The sequence below is a fragment of the Accipiter gentilis genome, chromosome 9 (assembly GCF_929443795.1).
Source record: "Accipiter gentilis chromosome 9, bAccGen1.1, whole genome shotgun sequence".
NCBI classification, from domain to species: Eukaryota; Metazoa; Chordata; class Aves; order Accipitriformes; family Accipitridae; genus Astur; species Astur gentilis.
This window is the reverse complement of record NC_064888.1, coordinates 30203967-30225812: the sequence shown is the minus strand read 5'-3', so window position 1 is coordinate 30225812 and position 21846 is coordinate 30203967. Positions and strand designations below refer to the sequence as shown.

The 21846-nt window shown below is 46.2% G+C and overlaps 1 protein-coding gene across 4 annotated transcripts in view; it reads left to right on the top strand.

Moving 5' to 3' along the window:
• Positions 1-21846, top strand: part of SH3PXD2A (SH3 and PX domains 2A) — a 268881-nt gene that overhangs the window by 123686 nt on the left and 123349 nt on the right. The window contains exon 1 of one of the 4 annotated variants that reach the window (XM_049810142.1): positions 13047-13100. The exons of the other annotated variants lie outside the window; for them this stretch is intronic. Coding sequence (XP_049666099.1) covers positions 13099-13100 — 2 coding nt within the window. The 5' untranslated portion in view covers positions 13047-13098. Of the gene's footprint in view, positions 1-13046; positions 13101-21846 lie in introns of those variants that run through there. 4 annotated transcript variants of the gene reach the window in all.

Here is a 21846-nt window from a genome sequence, read left to right as displayed (position 1 = left end):
CAAATATTTTCTCTTATATTTCATCTCTTATCTTTCTCTTATATTTCATCCCTTTAGAATTGTGTTTCCCAACACATTTGATAGTTGACTCTCTGAGCAGATGTGCTATGAGGAAAGATGTCATTCTTTTTTTGTGGTTGCTGTTTCTTACAGGAATTTTAATATAGTTAATTTTCACATTGTTTAGGAATGTGGTCAGCACCATTTTATGACAGTTGGTGTTACAGTCTGCACTTGGCAGTGGTATTGTGACTGCTCAATATTAGGGAAATTCATTCCACTTGAGAGGTGCAGAATGGAAATTAATTTCCCTAAGAAATGCAAAATCAGAAAAAAGATGGAAGTTTTATTTTTATGTAATTTATCAGCTGGGAAGTAAATTCTATAACACAGAGCAGGAAAAGCTCTGAATAAAGATGGTGGCAGGATAAGGCAGTTAAGACCCACTATTCTGAAGGGAAGAAAAAGTTAATATTTTCAAAGAATGACTTAATCACCTTTGCTGAGATTTAGGTAGCTAAGGATGCAATAACCTGTTAGGGCTGAGTTTGCCAAGAGCCTTGCTTGGCTACTCCTAATTAGTCATCCAGCTCTCACTGATTTCAGTGGGAATTAGTGTAGTAGAGCACCTGTGTTTAGTTTTTCAAACGTGCCTGTTTTAGGGCTGTATTTACTAGAAATATTTGGCTTCAGCACCTAAATTTGAAATGGTGAAAATGGTTTTTCGGCTTCTAAATCACAGATGTGCTTTACAGTATCCTGCCCATAGTGTGGGACTATCATAAATCTGTGGCTGAGAGGTCAGGCAGCCTTGTGCCCCAGAAATAGAGGAGTGGAGTGTGGCTGATTCCCAGTTGTGCTCCCTCTGACCTGGAGAGTGGGAGCTCAGTCTCTGGGACCTGGCTGTTTTTCAGATGGGGCTCTAGATACCCCAATAGTGTATGCTGCCTTTCAGCAATGCTTATTATCATGATCTTTGGGAAGGTCTTGCTTGGAGATTGTTATCTTAAATAAACTAAGCCAATGGAGGGATGGAGGAGTCTCTAGGAATGGAAAAAAAGGGAAATAACAGATGCATTATTCGTCCTCTTCTTTAGTTACACGTGGGACTTTCCCTTTTGTTTGCAACATATAAATGATTTGGGCTGGAGTATCAAATGGAGGATATTGAAATTTGCTACTGGCTGCAACATTGGTGATACCAGCAAATAACTTAGCCTTGCTGAGAGAAGATTTGAATCTTTTTGCTACTCATCCAGAAAATTAAAAAAGAAATTATATGTAGATAAATACCAAACAATAAACCTGGGGGAAAACAGAAACCACATTAAATGAAATAGGCTCAGCAACCACAAAAAAAAAGATGTAGAAGAATGGCAGTTGGAACAGCACACGTTACTGCTGTTACTGTAGAGCAAAAGCTTTTATTCCTTGCCTTGAATATCACATTTGGGTTTGCTTGTGCTTTATAGGTCTGACTGTGAAAGGACACACGGCCGAGAGGAGCAAAGATAGTTTAATGTACTGACACTTGGCATTGGCAGCCAAGTGCACAGAAATAGCTTTTGCCTGGATTGGTTATGAGCATGCTGCAGGGTTTAAAAGTGGCATGCTGTCACAGGCACAGGATGAATTAAGAATAACCAGACTTATCCAAATTCCATCAGAATGTGACCAAGATCAGAGCCTTGCCGACACGCTGCTGCTTTAGCAGCAGCCCCGGACACTGCCTTGCTGGGGCCAAACTCAACGGTGGTGTCAGTGCTAGTAAAAGTTTACTGTTTATGAGCACAAATTCAAGACAATTTTTCTTTTCTTTCTCTGTAGAAGAGTTGGGACCGAAGAAGTGTTTTGAAATGCAGAGATGTTGGCTTTAGAAAAGCTAAATGCCAGGCCTGTTGGCTCAAGGGCCTTTTTCCTGTCCAGTAATTTTTGTTCATATCCTAAAGGAACAATCACTGCTGATAATTTGCCAATGCCTATTTTGTAGATTAGAAAGTGATAGCTTGCTTAATGTTTAACTTAACCCATAAAATTCCTTCCTTCAGTCAATGTTGGAAGAAACATTTCTTCCAAAATCTGTCAGGAAAGCCTGTTCTGCTGGTGCTTCTATATGCAAAACCCATTAGGGAGCCAAAAGAACAAATTTATTCATCTGGCATGGAGGGAAACCTGGGCTAGCAAGGCAGGATTGGAGCAGAACGAAAATAACTGGATTCAGAGGTTATCGAGCTTGTTGTAAAGGATTTGGGACACCTGTTATCCTTGAGCCTTCCCTTCTAGAAACGTTTGGCTCAGTGCCACAAGATCTTCTGCAAGTCTCAGTTTAAAGACTGGTGATGCTGGATTTGATGCCCCAGAATAGGGGCAACCCATAGGGTTGAATCACCCATGCTGTTAAACACAAAAGAGATCTTTAGGTCCACGTGGAAGAGAAGCGTCTGGTCCTGCTGTGCTTTGTGGATAAGCCTGGAACTGAGGAGAGAAAGAGGGATGGGGACTTCCTCTTCTTATCTGGATTTCTTGTTTTCATGAGCCCCTGCTAGCAGGTTAATTGAATGCACTGAGGTGTCTGTCACCGTTGACTCATGACCTGCCAGGCAGGAGGAGATGGGGTGGAGTTTTCTTTTCGCTAACATGACAGAATTGAATATAGCCTGTCTTGTCCTCTGTGTGTCCTGTCTCTGAAAAACAAGAATAGGCAGCTTATGTTACAAATATAGTTGTGTCATGGAGAAGAATCCAACTTGTCATTGCCATGTCTATATTTAATATGGTCACACTATTGTTTAATGAAGTTCTTTTTTCACTCTGAAGAGGAGGGCACTAGGGACAGACGTGCTCAATGGGGTGTTTGCTGCCAGAGTGATAAATTATCCCCCAGTGGCGCCTGGGGTCAGATGGGACTTTTCAGTGCTCTGTGCTTCCTATTGTTGATCGCTATGTAATTTTGACATTGCTTATCTGGAGAGTCCCTTTATTTTTAATGCTGTTGAGGATCAGTAGCCTCACTGCTTATAAAAAGAGTTTTTTTCTCATGTACATGTGCCTAGTGCAACCCTATATGCGATTCTGAACTGGTTGGGGGCAATGTAAGACATCCCATTACATTTGATAGGGTTTTATCAGGCTGTACTATATGTCAAGAGAAGGCAGTGCTTAAAATGTGTTTTAATGCTGTTGACTAAAGGCCAGGTGGAGTTGACATCTCACATTTATTTAAGGTGGAGCATTTCTGTCTAAACACTGGGAAGTAGGGGTGATATTTCCTTGGTAAACAGGACTTTGAACTCCAAGAGTCTCTGGTACTGCCTTTAGCATGCAGCAATTGCCACTGAAGAGAGAGGAGGAAGCGTTAGCAATCAGAGTGTTGAACAACAGGTAAAGCAAGTCAGATCTTTCTGGAGAGCCACTGCCTCCTGCTTTGGATTAGGTGGAGAGCTGGGCTTCCTTTCTGGCTTGACTGTATCATAACACCGTGTTAGTTGGTGCGCCTGGCTTCACCTGTTCACCCCATGCCACCAAGGGATTTATGCTGGAAATTCATTTCATTACATACACAGGGCTTGGTGTTTCGTGTCCACAGAATTTTGCATTCAGCTCCCAATGCTGTTGCTGTTTAAAATCTTGGTTGTAGCAAGCCTGGAAAGAAAAAAACATTTGTGGCAGTAGGGAACTGTCCCCTGGAGCGCTGCACACATCCAAGATGATATGTTTTGCTCTGTCCTTCTATCTCTTGAGGAATGGGTGCCTTCCTTAGGACTTAGGATGTATAAAAAATACCAGAACTCAAGTGGGTCTGGCTATAGGAGACACAATGATCTATTGGTAGATTAATTTCCACCCTTTCCGTCTTCTTGACCAGTCTGCAGCTGACTGTCTTTCATGCATGCTGTTCCCAGAAACACAAGCAGAGGATCAAATAACAACATGTTTTGACTCCAAACTCTGGAGTGACTTATCATGTTATCAAAGCTTTTGATTTAATTGAAATTTCACAGATAACCCTAGACCCGCTTTTAAGTGCAGACTCAAGTCCCAGTGGGAATTCAATTAAAACCCTCCCCCCGCCTTTTAATGCTTGCATTTTGTTTGGGAGGTTTATGGAAGGGATTTGCTACTGCTTATCTTTAGCTAGAGATGTGTGTCTAGGTTCAAAGAAACCCTTTGTCTTTGGGCGACTTTCTTTTTCCAGTTATGCCAGAATTTGATTGGAACGACCCTGCTGACAGTAATGGACTATTCAGGATTTACACTGATGTAAGGATTGCAGAATTTGTTGTGTTAAAAGTAGAATTCTTTCCTTGTTTCCATTCTCATCTCTTAAAACAATTGGCCTAAGCTCAGGAAAGATGTTCGTTTAAACAGACCTCAGATATATTCTGAATAGAGGATTGACTGTGGCTTTGCAATCCTTTAGTCTAATCTAATAAATGCTGGTTATTTGCTGGATTCTTGCAAGCTGTATTTGCTTCCCAGCTCCAAGGAGTTTTAATAGCCACTCCAGTAATGCTGACTGCAGTGCACTGTGGTGAACCTCAGAACATTGTATATGTCTGATTACATTTGCTTTCAATTACAGTCTTGTGGGTTTGAAAAATCAGAGCAGTTCAGGCTCATTTGGGAACCACCGCAAAAAATCACTAGTAACCTGAGACACCTAGTGCTTGAAACTATAAAAGAAGAAGAAAATGGGGGCCAACAAAATGTCTGGTTTGCTTTATGAGAAGAGACCCATTGCAACAGCTGTGGGGTTAGGATGGCAGGGGCACCATATCTAACAGATAAACCTTTTCCTTTCCCATCCAAGCATGCTGGGAATGAAGTGTGAATGACTCATACCAGAGACAGCGTTCATCAGAGACTTGAAGCTGTCCTGGTTCACTAGTGAATTGGCAATGTTGCCATGTTTGCTGCTCCCTGTTGGATAGGTTGCTGGTCTCAGTTCTTTTCCTAATGATTAGAACCTCACCAATGTTGTCCTCTCTTGCTAGGGGAGCTGTAGCGTTCTTGAGGATGTTAAGATTAAATGAATCTTCTTATTTCCATCAAAATGCAGTATTTTGTGGAGGTATTGATTATCCTCTAAATCTGGCTAAAAGAGGAGCTTTCTTTTCAGGAAAATGTTTTACCAAAAACGAACCTCTTGGTTTCTGTTGAAACATGGTCCCAAAAGCCAGAATTTGGGTAGTTTTCATCATCCCTACTGAGCAGCAGGATGGTTGTAGAGTGAACAGACATGTGCAGAGACATCTGACAGACGGCTTTGCAGGTGAGCCCTTCTGCCATGGCATTCAGGTCTCTGGGTGCTGCATGGCTGGGACTTGGTCTGCCGTTCGCCATGCTGCACTGTGTCTGGTCCTGCCTCATTAATGCCTCGCTCTTCCAGCGGGCAGCTCTGGGAAAGTGTCAGTCGCGTGGCTGATCCCTTTCTCCCCTGCCAGCATCTGGCGAGCAAAGAAGGGGCTCAAAAACACATTAAAGAGTAAGCCCTGGTGCAACACTTGTTTGGGGCATTATGAATTTTTGCTAAATAAAAGAGGAGCTGGGAGGGTTTCACTGTGAAAAAGCCCAGCCACAGAGATATGACACCAGCAAGGGGACAGTGAATTTTCACCCCAGGTGAGGAGAATAATTTCAGCTATTCTGAACTTAGGACCAGAAGGTGGGATGTAAAGCTGTCATCAACCCCCTTAAACGCAGGCAAATGCAAATAAAGTATGCAGACTGAGTAACTGGGGTAGCTTTTACTCTGTAGCGGGGACCAGTACATGTTGCCAACGTTCTACGTTTCTTCCTACAGGATGGGACATTTTAGCAATAGAGCTCCCAGATTTGGGAAGGCATGTGGGTAACAAAACTGAGCACTTTCCTTTCTGTGGTCCCAATAATAAGGTTCTTATGCTTTCACATAACCTCTGCAGTCCCTGTAGCTGGTAACCTGGGCACCAAGGCGTCTTGCTGGGTCTGGATTAGTTTCTTCACCTCCATACATATCTTTACAGTGAAGCTAAGGGCCAGGGGCAGCTAGAGAAAGCTGCAAGAGTCGTTCACATCCCTGCAAACAGCTTTAAACTCTTCCAGCAAGAAGTCAGTGGAGAAGTATCTTATTGTTTGCTGGGTCGTCTCAATGCACAAAGCAGGGCTCTGTTGGACATGCACTAACAATGTTATTGATGTTCATGATGCATTGGTGTCATCCCCTGGGGGGAGGAGGAACCCCCGGAGGCTGAATTGCACAGGCCATACCAGCTAATGAGATGCTCTTCTTGCCAGGCCTGACAAATAAGCTTCTGTTAATCTTCATTGTTATCGTTCTCATGCTCATCTCTGTGTTTGGGAGGGGATTGTTTCGTGGTTGCTTGGCTGAGGGATGGCTCTAGCTAGCAAGAGGGCTCCAAAGGTGAGCTGGGACTTTAAGAAGGGGCAGACGTTGAGCAGATGAGGAGAAAGCCTTGAATCCCTTCAATAAAGTAGTTTGTTGGAGTGAGTAGTTGCAAGAAGTAGGAGTTCTGCAGAGGACGGAGATAAAAGGAGGCTTTCAGGCAGGAGAGAGGATTCCTGCCTCTTCCAGATGTAGCATTTGCATTTGGAGAAGGAGAACTGCCAAAAGGCCAGGCTGATGAAGGGCGCTTTGTGGTGCTTCCAGCCTGTGAAAAAACGCAGTACTTTGAAAGTTAGGTGCTTTTGGATTATTAGGCAAGGGGTGAGTTGGGCATCGTAAGAGGAGTGCCTTTCCCCCTCTTCTTATGGAAGGCTGGTCTCCAGTGCATTATATAATTACTACCTTTTTTTTCTTCCTTTTTTGTCTGCTTTCTTTTAAGGCTTTTTTAAAAATACATTCTTGCCTCAATCATTCAGCATCGTCATAAATCAGAAAATTTTGTCCATGCAGATTTATGACAAGTGTCTTATATTTAATTTTTTTGTTGACAGGCGTATAAAGTACTGAGCCCTGGTTTACTGCCCCCTAAGTCCTGATCTATGGCAGGACAAATAATGTTTGTGAGAGAAGATTGAATTAATACCAGCAGAGAATTTTTTACTTTAACAAACAAATGTTGCTTTCTGCCATGATTTTGTCTACCCTGATGTGTGCTCAGAAAATCTCAGATCTTATCTCCATTTCAGATACGTTCCGTTCAGATATACTCACATGCCAGGGAACTGTGTAAGTAAATGTGACTATCAGTTTAAGAGAGCACTGACCCAAAATAGACCATTTAACAGCTTGGGGCCCTAATGGTCCTTTGCAAACTTCCTGAAGAAGTTTTGCCAGTTGTGTCTGCTTCTTCTTTTAAGGCTTTATTTTCAAAACATCAAAGCAAATTCCTGATTTTGAATTAAGTAGGACACAGCCCTACAGAGATACATGTCAAAAACATTTCACCTCCAGAGTAATGCAGCTAGATAACATTAAACTTGATGTCAGCCTCATCCCAAGAGTGGCCCTCCTCCTCCAAACATTATGCACGTGGGTAGTTTTCTACACAGTGAATACTGTGTAGTATTGAATTCAACGGGAGCACACGTGCACCCAAAGTTATTTTTGTGTGTATTAATGTGTATGTTTGTTTGATTGGAATGAAAAAATCTGGAGAGGGCTGGGATATAATGGAGGTTCATTCATCAGTAACCCCCTCTGCAAATCATGTTAATTCTTCTGTCTTGCCTGGAGATGGACATGTATGGAGTACGTGCACACAGGCTTTGGGACCAACACAACAAATTTAACCTGAATTAACTCACCAGCTTTCAAGGGATGAGGGTAGGTAATACCTATTCTGGGATACTCCTAAACACAGACATCACACAGCAGAACCAGCAGAGAGGCTCAACTGACCTGAACATTTAGAGGTTTTATATAGCAGATAATTTGTGTGTGCCCTGAATGCTCTTTTTATGCATTTATTTCTACTAATGTTTCATAAAGAAAACCAAAAAGGGCTTGAAAGCAATTAGGTATGTATCATCATCTGTATCTTTGAGAGGACCTTTTAATTGTATAGCTGTAAAATCAATGGAACACCAGTACAGTCTCCATAAGGGAATGCAGCTGCTCTGAGACAAAGCAGTAAGCAAAGCAACAAGGCTATGCAGAATACTGTTCTGTAGCTGTAGTTGCTGTAAAATCCTGTCAGGTACCATTTTCACTGTGGTTTGTTTCACTTCAGCTAGTGCTTGCTCCACAGTCAGAGGGAATTCAGCCATCAAACAGGGTTCGGCAGGTCTCACTCCAGTATAAAGGGCTAGGTCATTGTAAGTTGTCTAGTGTGTGTTGTAGGCAACTGACTTATTGTCTCCTATTTTACATACATACGTAAATCTTTTACCGGCCATTTTAAAATTGTGCTTTGTTCTTATCTCTTGCTTTCTTTTTGCTCTCTTACCATCCCTGACTGGATCAGCTTCTCTGCCTCATATTGACATATCTTTTCTTGTGTCATTTTTTAACTGTCTCTGGGTTTTTTCATTATCCTTACATCCCTTGGATATTGTTTTCTTCCTTCTCAGTATGTTCTGTCCTGCTTCCCCCAGCATTGCTACGCTCATTTCTATTTGTCCCACTGGTAATCTGTACGTTGGGTTTATTTGCTCTCTGATGTATTTCTTTCATCACTTTCTCTCCTTCTCATATCTTTTCATCCCCAATCCCACATAAGAGATAACAGAGGGATGATAGGAGTGTCCTGAACACAGGCGAGAACCTGAGGCTGAGGATAAGCGTGCCCTTGTGGCCTTGCAGAAGTTACCCGGTTGCTGGATATGCTGCTAGCATAGACTACAGCCAGGACGAGCCAGTCTGGGGCCATAACAGAAACTGGGAGTAAACCCTCTGCCACACACGTGTCGTGCTTGGGACAAGAGTCTACCCTCACCTGTGTTAGTGGCCTTGATAACTAACCCTCAGCAGTATGGAGAAACCTGCTCTTTTGTCCCACTAAAGGCAACTCCTTTCAGGAGACGTGATGGCAACCTAATTCGGCAGAAGTAAAATCATCAAGGTCTTGTGCTGCTTTGTAACCTGTAATTTTTGTAGAAGTTGTCTCTGTGGTCTGCCAAACAGAAATTCGTCATCTCTGGCCTGAAGTTACTGGGTAATTAATCTTCCATGGAGGATATGGCAGGCTGGGTTTTTTGGTCTGCAGGCATGGAGAGCTATGAGCTAACCCGCAGCACTGCTGAACCTTTTCTCTCTCCCCTACTTCTTCATTTTCCCATGACCTTAGGAAAAAAAAAAAATCCACACTTCATAGGTCTTTTTTTTTTTTTTCTAAATCACACTTTATGGAACACAGTTTTAATACTGTGCAGTGCGTGTTTAATGATGTCCATATGGGTTTGTGGGTACAGGAATTAAATACATAACGGTTCACGATGACATAACACGGAAATGCAACTCCCGCAGTGCTGGTGTGTAGGCTGTAAAGGGTTATTAATAAAAATGAAGGTTTTAAATAGAAAACAAGCTTAGCAGCACCGTTTTGGCCTCAAGCCCATCTCTGAGTGATGGAAAAAAAAGAGGCTGGAATATATGGTCTTTCCTCAATACATGAAAATAAATACATTTTACCACCATCCCCTGCTAAATGTTTCAGAGAGAAAGCTGCAGGCCTGATGCATGGCATCTCTCTTCAATCAGAGCCTGAGCTCAGGGAGGTCTGGAGGGGATATTTCAGCAGGGTGCAGAACACATCAAACAAATACTAAGGGGGAGATTGATGCCTTAGATTATTAAAATGGGGTAAGGCCACAATGTTTTGATTGGCAAAACCTTTCAACAGTCGGACATTAGTGTTTCAGAAGAGCAAACCGCTCTGTTTGTGGGTGAGCCAGGAAAATAACAACTCACACAGTTTGGGGGAATGACCTCAAGGAAATCCCATCCCATCTTGTAACCAGAGTTGCTGCATCAGTAAGCCAAGGAAATTACATAATGCGCCTATTAATATTATAGACAAACAAAAGCAAGTTTACTCTTCTGTGTTCAGCCTTGTCCAATCTGCGGTTGCCCCAAACCTTTTGTTTTAAGTCTTCAGAATAAATGAGATAGCAATGGATGATGCGCTGACCATCTCCCTCTGAAGATGCTGTGTCTGAGACATCTCTCACTGATTTCCCACCAGTTGTTAGTGACAGTAACTGTATGGGCAGCACCAGCACAAATTGAATGTAGTCCTTCTCTCCTCAGCTGGTTCCTTACCCAACGTTTTTGCTGGAGTTTGAGATGGTCCCAGAGAAAAAGACGTTGATCTAAACGCACGCAAACTAACTCTAGAGTCCATGGCTTGGGATGTTCCACGTTGCGCATGTGTATAAATTACCTCCAGGCTGTAGTCCAGGACAAGGTTAATGCTTCATGGCAGTTGCATGAGGGTCAGGGTGTCCAGAACCAAAAGTGATCCTGAGCTGGTTTCCATGTTGTGAAATCCCAGTACTCCCAGCTGCGTCCACCTGCTCCTCCTGCAGTCCCTGCTCTGTCTGCTCACGTCCTTCAGCTCCAGCACTTACCTCAGCCCATCCTTGCACCTCTGGATCCCGGCCAACGGCTTTCCCCAGCAGACGGGCATGGAGGATGCAGTGGGTATGCAGGAGGAATAAGACTTTCCTGCTTTATCCAGTGCTGTCTGGGACAAATTCCTACCATCTGCTAGTTCCTTGGTGCCTCCAACTGTTGTTCCTTGCGAGACACAGTTGTTGTTGGCTTAGTGGCTTCTGTCCAACTACCAGACACTTCAGCAGATGAGAACTCGAACCATTGTGTGGAATTGTAATTCATGCTGAATACATGGCATCACGGTTTTTTTCCCACCTGACCGTAGCCAGGACAGTGAACAAAAATGTGGGAACGTGGGACAAAATACTCTTCCTGTGCGCCCGGTCCTGTGCTGTTGTTCACCCTTCAAACTCCTGGCTCAAAACCAAGATCCTCCTCTAAAAATTGGTTAGAAAAACTACTCCCTGCTCATGTTCTGCTGGAGAGATGGCTCTTCCACCCCTGCTCCCATACTCTGGGTCATCTCAGGTACACCTGAAGCTTTTGGAAAATATTATGTCTATTTTTCCAAATTTCTGTGTGCTGACAGATGTCATTTGTTTGTCTTCTGAAACTGGTCTTTTAAAAAATGGGTATTATGTCCCTTTAAATAGCACAAACCACATGGGAATGAGATTATTTTTGTCCCTAGCTGCCCATAATCTATCTTTTTTTAGTGAAACCAAAATCTTCCCAGGGATTGTTCCTAAGAATAATACTGAAAAGAAAGCATCATGTGAATCGTACACTAGTAGTAATGGCAATAGTACTGCATTGCCCTTCTGTTGAGCTACCTCACCATAGACCTCGAGGTACAGCCCAAACATAAACCTGCTTTCTCAGCTTGACTGTGAAGTACAGGTTTTATTTTAGAACCAGGGAAGCAAAAGTACAAAAGTGGTTTTGAAAGGTCACCAAGGCTGGAACAGGAGCCAGAAGGTCTGAATTGTAGCTTCATGTTGTGACTCAGCACACATTCCGTTATTTGCCTTTGCAAACACCACTAGCACACCAACAGTTTGTCTTGCTGATATACAAACTCCCCAGATCTGCAGGAGTGGGTCAACTTCCATATCAATTTTTGTAAAATACTATATTTGAGGAAAATGATGCAAAGAAACATTGAACTGGTGTGCCCTAGGTTACAGTGGGACTAGGATTCAGGATGCCCTTAAATTCTCAGCTTCAACCACTGGCCTCCCAGTCCTCCAAAGGAACAAACACTCATCCCTTGCTTGTAAGCATGTGAGGGGGGATCTTTAGGTCAAGATCGACCTCACCCTGTTGTCTTCCTACCCCAAACTGTGGTGAATTACCTCATCTAAAGTCACTCTTCTGAGATGAACAGCAGATACCTGTGCAGAAGAGATGCAAAGACCAGTCCACGCTTCTTCATACTCCAGGACAGCACGGAGAGCAGGGTGGGCTGTAGCCATGATGTGGATGAAGCAGCCGCTTTCGTGGACAGACTCTGCCCTATGGCAAAGGATCAGTGTGAGCGTGGGGGAAGGGAGGAGGGCTGATGGTTTCCTGGGTCTCCTCTTCTTCCTCAATCAAATCTCTGTGAGTACTGGGAGCACAGTCTGCTGTAGAAGAATAAATTGCTCAGGAGCCTATGCTCTATTTCAGCTCCTGGCACATCAGTCCATTTGGGGCTGCAGGCTCAGATCCCGGTGACACTTGGCCAGATTATTCCCTCTGCAAGTCCTTGTCCAGAGTCAACCCTGGGTGTCTCTTGATGTCCTCTGCTCGCCGCTTTGGCTGCCTCCTCCACTGTTTGTCCTCCGTGTCCTTTACTGTGGCATTTGCTGATGGTAGCTTGTGTTGGAGATGCCCCCGGCCCCACGGGGCTGTTTGTGCAGGAAGGTTTGGCTGGGGCCATTCGGGCAGTCAGGCAGCTGTGTAGTTTGGAACTTGAGCAGAGCTTTCCTGGTCCAAGTTACCTTCCCAAGCGTGTGGAAAAAGGACATGTCAAAAGTGCATTGCCCTTCCCTCTGGCTTTGTTCTCTCCCTGCCTGTCCTGTCCTGTGTTTCTTATCCCTAACTCTTGTGCCTGTTGACTTGTGAGCTAACACGAGCACATCTGCCTTGGACAGACCTTTAACTGCCTGACCTCCCCCTCAGGAGCTACTAAGACTTTCCATTGGTGTGTGCTCCATTACCCACGCCATCCTGGCCCTTGCTTCAATGCATCTTTTCCTCCCGCCGGACCCTTTACTCTGGGCCTCCTCACTAGATTTTGCGGTCACCAAATGTGTGGTCTTTGCAGCAATTCGTACGGTGCTGCAATCTGACTGGAGGCCTGCTGCTGCTCTGTCCTCCACTGTGGCCACTGGTGCTGAAGATAGACCTTGTCCTATGCAAAGCTGTCCCTGCGCGTGCCTGTGCCAGTGGGTGAGAGAATGCGCCCTTGCATGTAGCTTTTGTTCTCAGTGCACAACCCACCTCCCGGAGCAGCAGATAAACACAAACAGCCTTTTTCTGTGGTTTAATAAGCAAAGCAGAGCAGTGCTTCTGAGCCGGTTCCTTACCAACAAGGGCATCTTCAAGTCCTGAGCCTCATGTAAGTAAATCTGTCGTCACGCTTTAGTCTTTCTTTCGTATAACTTTATGTAATGGCTCGTCTTAAACTTGTAAAAACATTTTCTGGGAAATTATGCGTGGGAGGTGGGCAGCTCCTTCCATGTATTGCCAGCTAATCCATAATACTCTCCTTTATCATAACAAATGAGGCAGGTTTCTCAAAAGCAGTATCTTGTGCTTTTCTTTTATCTCTTTCCTTTTGTTTTAAGTCTGGAGATGGGAGTTCTGCCCTGGATGCGTCTTAGAGCACAAAACTTGGAGCCAGGACTCCTGGCTTCTGTCCTGAGCACTGGATGCTCACGGCTGTACTAAATCCTGCTTGTGCAGTGTCTCTGTGAATTGGAAGGGGCTGTAGGTATGTGAAATACTATGTTTAGCCATAAATGCTATTAAATGTAGAGGAGGACAAAAAATGTGTCACAAAATGCCCAAGAAACCAGGAAACTGGAATTCTTTCAACTATTCTTCACCTTGGGAAACAGAGGAACTTTTACATCCCACCAGTGCCTTGATCTCCCACTATTCCAAAGTGCTTTGTACAAATGAAAGCTCAAGGTTTTTGCAGATTCTTGGGACAAAATGTTTTGCACCTCCTGGGATCCGTCATCATTTCACACCTCTTCTCTTCTGTTGAGCCATCACGCCCCCTCCTCCAGCCTGGTAGGTGGCACAGGAGATACTATATCATCCCTGTGGAGGAAAATTAACACAGAAGTATCTTGGAATTTGGCAAAGCACAGCGCTCTCTGCAGCAGGGCTCATCTCCCTTTAATGGAAATTAAGTGTCTAAATCTTTGCGTCTTTCCCTCTTTCTCAGTTTTACTGTGTGCTCTGGGGTGAAATTTTGTCGTGCTACATTTATTTCTCCTTGCCAAGACCTTCTTTATGGCCTTGATTTAAACTTAAGTCCAATCAAACACAGTGGAAGGCTGTCATATTCCAGTGCTGGGTATGGGCTTTGGGGGCTGTTCATCTTTTTTCCAAGGATAACAGCACATTCGTGTTTGTGTTGTGTGTATGTCTTGGGCTTACACAAAAACTTAAGGATCTGATTCTGGTGGGTTATGCTGGCAGGTATCCAAACCCTGTAAATCTGGTCACTGTGCTTTTCCAAATGTTTATTGTGCTGTTTAAGCTTTTATGGGCTCTTGTGCGTATTACATATGGTCTGAATAAACGTAACGCAGTATTACTGTGCTTAGCTGAGATGCAGAAGAGCCTCCATGTGGATCTTTAGAGTGGGGGCAGCCATTGCCAGCATTTGGAGATGAGTTTCTTGGTTGAGCTTTCCAGGGTTTGTGGCTTCAGCCCTGTTCTGTTTGGTTTTAAATGCCACTTGATCTGAGGTCACAGGGGTGGAAATAAGAAGCAAAGAGTTGCAATTTCTTGGGTTCAGTCCAGGATTCTTGCAGCAAATCTCCCCTTTCTGAAACTCTAATAAAAAAGGACTAGATTTTGCATGTATTTGCTGTTTTTCCTCTGTGCTGCTGCTGTGGCAAGGTCTGCTCTGATGCCAGTGGGACTGAGGAGAAGTCTTTAAGGAATCAGTGGATGCATAGCAGGGCAAAAGTCACCCGCATTGCTCTAAGTGAGGAAACACTTACAGAGTCCATCTAAGAACCATGGCTGCATTGCTCCTTCAGACAGATGGCAAAAAGGATACTCCCTGCCCCTCCGAGCCTGCAGCTCCTCTTTGATCCTGGAGATCAAACATGAGCCAGCCCGACTGAGCCAGCCAGACTCCAGCTGGTGGGAGCAGGGGCAGAAACAGGCGTATACAGGACTTGTGTTTGAGGGACAGCAGTGTGAAAGTGGTACCTGGCCCAAGCAACCTCTCCCTCTTGTGTCATAGCCCCAGCAGCATGCAAGGAGCGTGCATGCCGCTGGGAGAGTGCTGCGGTGCTGCTGCTTCGCATCCTTCTTCTTTTCTGTCCCAGCTGCAGAGAAAAAACAGCCAGGCTCTAGCCAGCCCTAACAGCTGTAAAAGCAGCCAAGCCAAGACCTTGGGACCTTCAGAGAATATCCTGCAGTTCAGCTATGAGCTTTCCTTCACTTGACCAGTTGACCTTCTGCTCCAAGCTCTCCTTCTAGCACCACCACTTCCACCACTGACCACGCTGGCCCCAGAAAAATATGGGCTTGCAGTTGAGCTTGCTGCCAACACTGGCTTTCTTCAGTTTGGGCTTTCTGCTCCCTTACCCCTGCCCTGTCTCGCTATTCAGATTGCAAGTTTTGGGGTAGAAACAAGCAGGTTTGTGTTTCTGCAGCAGACATACAGGCCCCGTTTGGGTTGTATGGTAGAGCCGATGTAACATACACCATCAATAATTGCTCTTTGCTGGGGGACATGCTGAAATAGTGGAGGCTTCACAGAGGCACGGGAGAGGGATGGAGGAGGCAGATGGAGATGGGACTGAGAGGAATGGGTGGACGGCCAGAAGCACTGGGAATCTGAGGCAGTCCTTTGCCTCTGGAGAGCTGAATTTAACACTGCAAAATCTGTTCTGATTGCTTTTTATTTCTTAGGGTTTTTTTTATTGAGACTAAAATTCAGATACCCTCTCTGTGTCAGCTCAAATGTCGTACAAGTGGAAAAATAGCTAAAAAAGAAAGAAGTGGAGAAAATGTGCATTTGCAGCCGGAGCTACAGTGCTCTTGACTGTAGAAATGGATGGTTTTCTCTTCCTTCCCTGTTGCGTCAGGCTGCTGATTAAAATGTGGGTTACTGCTGGCTATGCTGAGATGGGAGCAAAACCTCAGGTAATTACTGCGACTACATTTAGAGAATTCCTTTTGCTAGGCACCTGATGCTGGATGCTGTGTTAGGGGGGAAGGAGTGACAGCACATACTGCAACCCATTTGGTTGTGGAAGTGTTAATGTTTTAGACCCTGGTCCTCAGGAGCATGGGGACACGGAATGATATCACAGTGTTTTGACACCTAAAAGAAGCAGAGGAAGGAAAGAGGGCATCTGTTGGGCTTGACAGAAACTTTTGAACCATTTTTCTCCAGATAGAGGTTTTTCCTATGTCCTTTAAAACATGAATACATTTGCTGCAAGGTCATTTATGGAAGAAATCTCTTCTGCTGCACTCTCCTCTCTTTGACCTTGAGGCTATTAACATCTCTTGGGTCAAACAGACACAGGGAAAGGATAAATGGAAACAATGGGTAGCATTAACCCTCTGGTTGTGATGGGCTACAGCTTGCAAGATACCGACAGCTTCACTTTGCCCTGGCTAGTTGAATTGGGGAAATAATAATAGGAAATAATAGGAAATAATAATTCTGGTATGCAAATGGCTTGCCAAACCCAGCGTGCACCTGAAATTCTCCCTGTGCCATGCTGCAAAGACTTTTCTTAGGCTGCAGTGAGGGAGAGACTGTGAACCACCTTCCCACAGGGCGCCAGCAAAGTCCAACACTCAGGGAAGATCCTGCAACAAACTCTTGGTTCTTGCTGCAAGGGCGGCCATGTGGTGTTTGGCACAGCGAGCAACCTCTTAGGGGTTGTATAACATTATAGGGCAGACAGCATGTGTGGTAACGCTGTTGATGTCAGCTGAGTTACCCTGGGGATACATCAGTCCTTAGGTTTTTTTGGAGGTATGAGGTGGGGCAGTTTATTACTCAGCTTTGCACCATGCTGCGGCGCACATCCTGCTTTCCGCTGCTGCACTTCTGTTGTTGGTGGTACTGCTTTGACCTGCAGGAAGGGTTTGAACCTGCCTGTGCAGAGCTCACAGAAACAGAGGCGTTGCAAAGTGCTGACTCGGCAGCTCAGAAACCTCCTCCCTCCCCTTGCTCAGCCCCGTGACTCCTCAGCAGGCTGTTCCCATTAAAAGCTATGATGCTACTTCCACCTCCGTGTGCAGCTGCTCCCCAAAACCTGTGGTTGACCCTGCTTTTTCTGGAAGGGAAAAAATAGTGGTGACCATGAGCAGAGAGACTGAGGTGAACGTTATCTGAATCTGAGAGGGGCTCAGGATGTGGGATCGCTGCAGCAGATTTTGCCACAGGAGCTGATATTTGAAAACAGGTTTTAGGGAGACCCATTTATTGGATTGACTGTTCCCAGGTTTGGAAAGACAGTAGTTTTAAAAATGGAGAGCAAATCCCAGAGTCCTAGAGTGTTGCAGCCACTTGATCAACTACTATACGAAGGTGTTTAAAAGTGTGTTGCTAATGGGAAATGCTACCCGGGGTTTCTTCACTTCAGGATGTAAGACCTGAATAGAGCCCGGGGTGTGTGACAGCACACAGAGCTGGGGGACACCTTGAACAAATTCAGTATTTTAAATATCTGGGACTTGCCTATCTGTAAAAATAAGAGAATTGGCTAAATTCATCCAAACTTCCTGAAAATAATGGGCTTTACTGGGAACCCACCTAGCTATTTGGCTCCCTCAGGGCTTGGAGGTTCTGGCAGGGGAAGTGCCGAATGTGTGGAAAGTGCCATTATTGTCATATGTTTTTTTGGCAACTTCTTTTCACCTGCAATATGCGTCCATGCCGATCATCAGTGCTGCCGAGTAGGCACCGTACTTATGTCTCGAGCGTGAGAGTAGGGGAGTAGGTGGTGGAGGAGGGGCACAGAGAGGGCTTTTTGCTGGAGTAACCCACCAGCTTCCCTTCCTCTGCCCCTTCATCAAACAGCCTCAGTGTGTGATGCTGAAACCTGAAGCCGGGAGGGACGTGCTGCTGTTTCAGCCCCTTGGGTTCCCATCAGTCCTGCGTGAAGGCAGGAGCGAGGGCAGAGGGTCTGAATGCAAGCATGTAGTGTGTTCCCTTAAGCCGTTTCCAGTTGCTCTTGGGCTGCTTAAAGTCATGTATCCTTTTATTACCATTGGAAGAGGTTCATCCCCAGCCACTTGTCTCTGCACGCTTCTTCCTCCTCACTGGGGTTTCTCCACTGGCTGCCCACATGGGAAGGAATGGAAAGGTTGATTTTCTGCTCTGCAGTGCGGAGAGGACAGGAGGGAGCAGCAGGGGATGCAGAAGATCCACTTTGCAAGGAGGTGTGCTTGGAGAGAAGCTCTTGAAGTGGAGAGAAGCTGTTTTTGCCGGCAGAGTCTTTCTGTGTAAAGAGCGGGTGGCTCCGGGGCTCCCACCTCTCCCCCTCTCGCGCTGGATGTTGAATCAGCTGTTTGTGTGCCCCATGCAGCGCAGGAGACAAACCCTCTGGCAGAAGGGTGGGGAAAGGCAACAAATAAAGGATTTATAGAGGGGATGGTTGGTTTGTTTGCAAACAGCCTGCTGCAGGCTTGTGCTCGCAAGGCAAACCAAACCACCAGAGCTGCTCTTAGGCTTTCCTTCCTATAAGCGCTTTGCTGGCTGGTCCCGCCGCAGGTGTCCGGGACCAACTGGGAAGAGAGTGGCAGGGGTGGCCTGTTCCTGCGTGCCTCCTTCGTCTGCACGTCTCAGGCTGCAACCTCTCCAGCCTGCAGGGAGAGGGGAGGGAGGTGGGAAATGGGGTGACAAGAACAAACTTCCTGCAGCGGAGCCGAGCATGAGGGCTGGGAGTTATCACAAGGCAACAGCCCTGATGGGGGCAACCGGAGAGGAGCCCGTCCCGCTTTCCCGAGCCCCCTGTCCTGCTCGCCCTGCAGCTCCCCTGCAGCACAGAAGCCTCGCTGGCTCCAGCATGCGGCCCTGCCAGCTTTGCCTGCGGATACCCACGCATCCCAGAAAGACAAGGGCTCATGGCTTGGCAGCGCTGAGGGAAATGCCATCCAAGCCACGAGAGGGAGAGGCAAGTTAGCACCGGGCTGCCTGGGAGTGTGGCTGCCTGTGGAGTGGCTCCCGCTGCTGCAGGTATTGTGTTGGGAAAGCTGAGCCGTGCCCACTGGTGAGCTCGTTTTGCTGTGTGTGCTATGGCGAGGAGCTTCACCTCCTGCCTGGGCTCCGTCCGCTGTGCAGTGCCCAGGTTTCGGCTCGTGGCAGCTTCTTGGGCAGGACCCTGCTCTCCGCCGAAAACCAGAGGCCAACGCGTATAGGGCTGACCCTATCCAAATTTTGTCTCAACACATTTCGGTCCTCATTCATGTCTCCACTGTGAGGTGGAAGAGGATGGGAGAGTATGCATGTGTCCCTTCATTCCCCCTGCCTCAGGGGCAGGTTACACAGGAACTGGGAAGCAAATTGGGGTGGGCTGGGCTGGGCTGGGCTGGGATCCCGCTGAAGACAGAGCAGTTCCTGCATGGTCCTGTGTTGCTAGTCTAGGGATGGACCCCCAAAAGCCGCCTTAGCTCTAAAGCAATGGATTGTTTGTAGGTCCTCTCCTCTGAGCCTTGCTGGCTGAAGATGGCTCTTGAATCCAAGGTCTGTAACATTTCCTGAACTAATTCCACTTGAAGGCAAATGCCGTGATATCTAATGTGACTTGGCTGCTGCCATTGCGTCGCTCCTTGGTGAACACCTTGTCTCTTCCATTGCCTTTTTTTTATTGTCCCCTCATTCCAACAGTTATTCTTGTCAGTGGTGACACAACTCATTTGGTCTCCCAGCAGATCCAATGTAGGACCACCCGTGGGCACTGCTTATCAGCCTGAGGTGTGGGTGGGCCAAGGTGTCCTCTAGGAGCAATGTCAGGACGGGGCTGATCTCAGGAGTGCTGCTGCAGGGAGGACTCACGAGGAGAGCAGCATGAAGAGGGTGAAGGCTCTGTTCTTGGAGACCAGGTGCCAGGGGACGAATTGGACCCTTTATGCTGGCAGGAGGACTCACCACTAGGGAGGGAACAGCATCCTTTCCCAGCCTTGCACAAGCTCTTTCAGTGTGTCCTGTCCTTCACTCTTGCAGACCACATTGAGACTGCGGTGAAATTGAGTTGGTGTCTAGTGTCTCCCTCCCATCTCTGGTGTCTGTTTTTCAAAGAGCTTCCCCTGGGAGAGCCCGCTTCACTCTGATGTCCTGTTCTTCACTAGCACTGGCTGGCACAGCAAACCAACCTCCCAGGGGGGCTGGCAGGACTTCACCTGCCCCATGTCCTTCCCTTCCCAGAAAGCCAGGAGAGGGACTTCTCAGCACACTTCATTGTGCTGGAGGGCAGCCAGGGACGTTAACAGGCACGTCCGCCCTCTGTCCACAAAATGCTCCGTCTTCAACATTGCCCTGGAGGGCAGAGATTTCTGGCTGGTTTTCACACAAAGCTTATCTGAAAGGCCGTTACGTGTCAAAAGCTACTTGATGCAGGGAATAATATTTTGCTCTTGTGTGCATGTGTATGTAAGTGTAGATGCATACAGTCCTTCCACCACAGCCGTAGCTCACCATCTTATGTCTGACTTTCTATTTAAAAATGAATGGCAATGCTCACACTTCATGGGCAACCTGCAGATCAGCCTGGCCAAAAAAACCCCACCAACAAGACATGCAAACTTAAAATTTTTAAGGTTTGCACTTGGTCTATTTTGCAGAACTCTTCCACCCTCTCAAAGCCGTATTTGTTGCATAGCTTGTTGCAGCCTGTATAAATAGCTCCACTTGACGAGGGGTTGGGCATGGGAAGGCCCTGTGTTATGGGCTCTGCAGGCAGCTACTGCCACATCGTGGGGAGATGATGCTTTACATGCATTTACCGTGCAGCAAAAGGCACAAGCTGAGCTGGAAAAAAAAGTCTTTGGTTTGTGTGGATATTGGACACGGTGGCTTGTGTGTTCTGCTCTCTCCAGGGATGTGCCCTGCCTCACCCCCTTGCCATGGTCATCTGGCGAAGCTGACTTTCTCTTGGCTCTTGCATCTTAGAGAGTCGGAATTCCTCTAGGCAGAAGTGGGAAAGCTGTGACATGTTGCTATGAACAGATATGAAATAGCTTTTCCACCTGGCTTCTTATTAGGTGTTACAGCCCTATCTTTTTCCGTTGGTCTTATGATAGTCATTTTTTTGTATTTAATAATGTTGCATCTAAGACTTGACGAGGGAATGGGAAAGAAGCAGACTTGCAGTCTTGGACATTAATACTAACAACTCCAGAACCACACCTGGATCAGACATTTGTAAGCATATGGAAGAGATTGAAGATTATCTAATTGTCTCTTTAATACTCAGTACTGGACTGAATCATCTCCCCGGGCCTGGGAAGCTGTGCTGATCACCAGGGTCTCCTTGCTCCCGCTCCACTAAGCTAGAGAGCTGACTTGGAAAGGGAAACCTTTCTCATCCCCAGCTTTGGCTGTGCCGGGGCACTCAGCGGGGTTTCAGTGTGGAAGGTGTCACTGGCTTGTTCGTGTTTTTGGCTGTGAAAGTCAAAGCGACAGCTCTTCTTATGGCCAGATTTTGTGCGTGATCCTGTTAGGGGAGTTCTCAGCACCTAATCTGGGTGTTTGCTGTCGTCCAAATAGTATTGCCAGTGCATTGCATGTGCAGCCTGACACACTGTACATTAATCCAGGTTTTGGCTTGCTTGCTTGACCCAGGAAGGATTAAACCCCACCCCACATCTGCTGAGGCTCCCTTGGGCTGCTGCTTAATCACACTGATGCTCCTTAGCAAAGCTCAGAGAAGGTCTTTCCCTCCACAGCTTCACAGGCACAGCTCTTCTCTAGCTGGCAGGGACTGCTCCTGCTTGTCCTGTATGCTTCCCATCCGTCCATCCATCTGTCCATCCATTCATCCATCCATCCCTCCCCAGCACAGTGGTATCTGCAGACTGCATACAGTTCTTACAGGAATCTGGCAGCCAGCAGCTGATAACCTTTTAGCTAGGCTGACTTATTCCCTGCC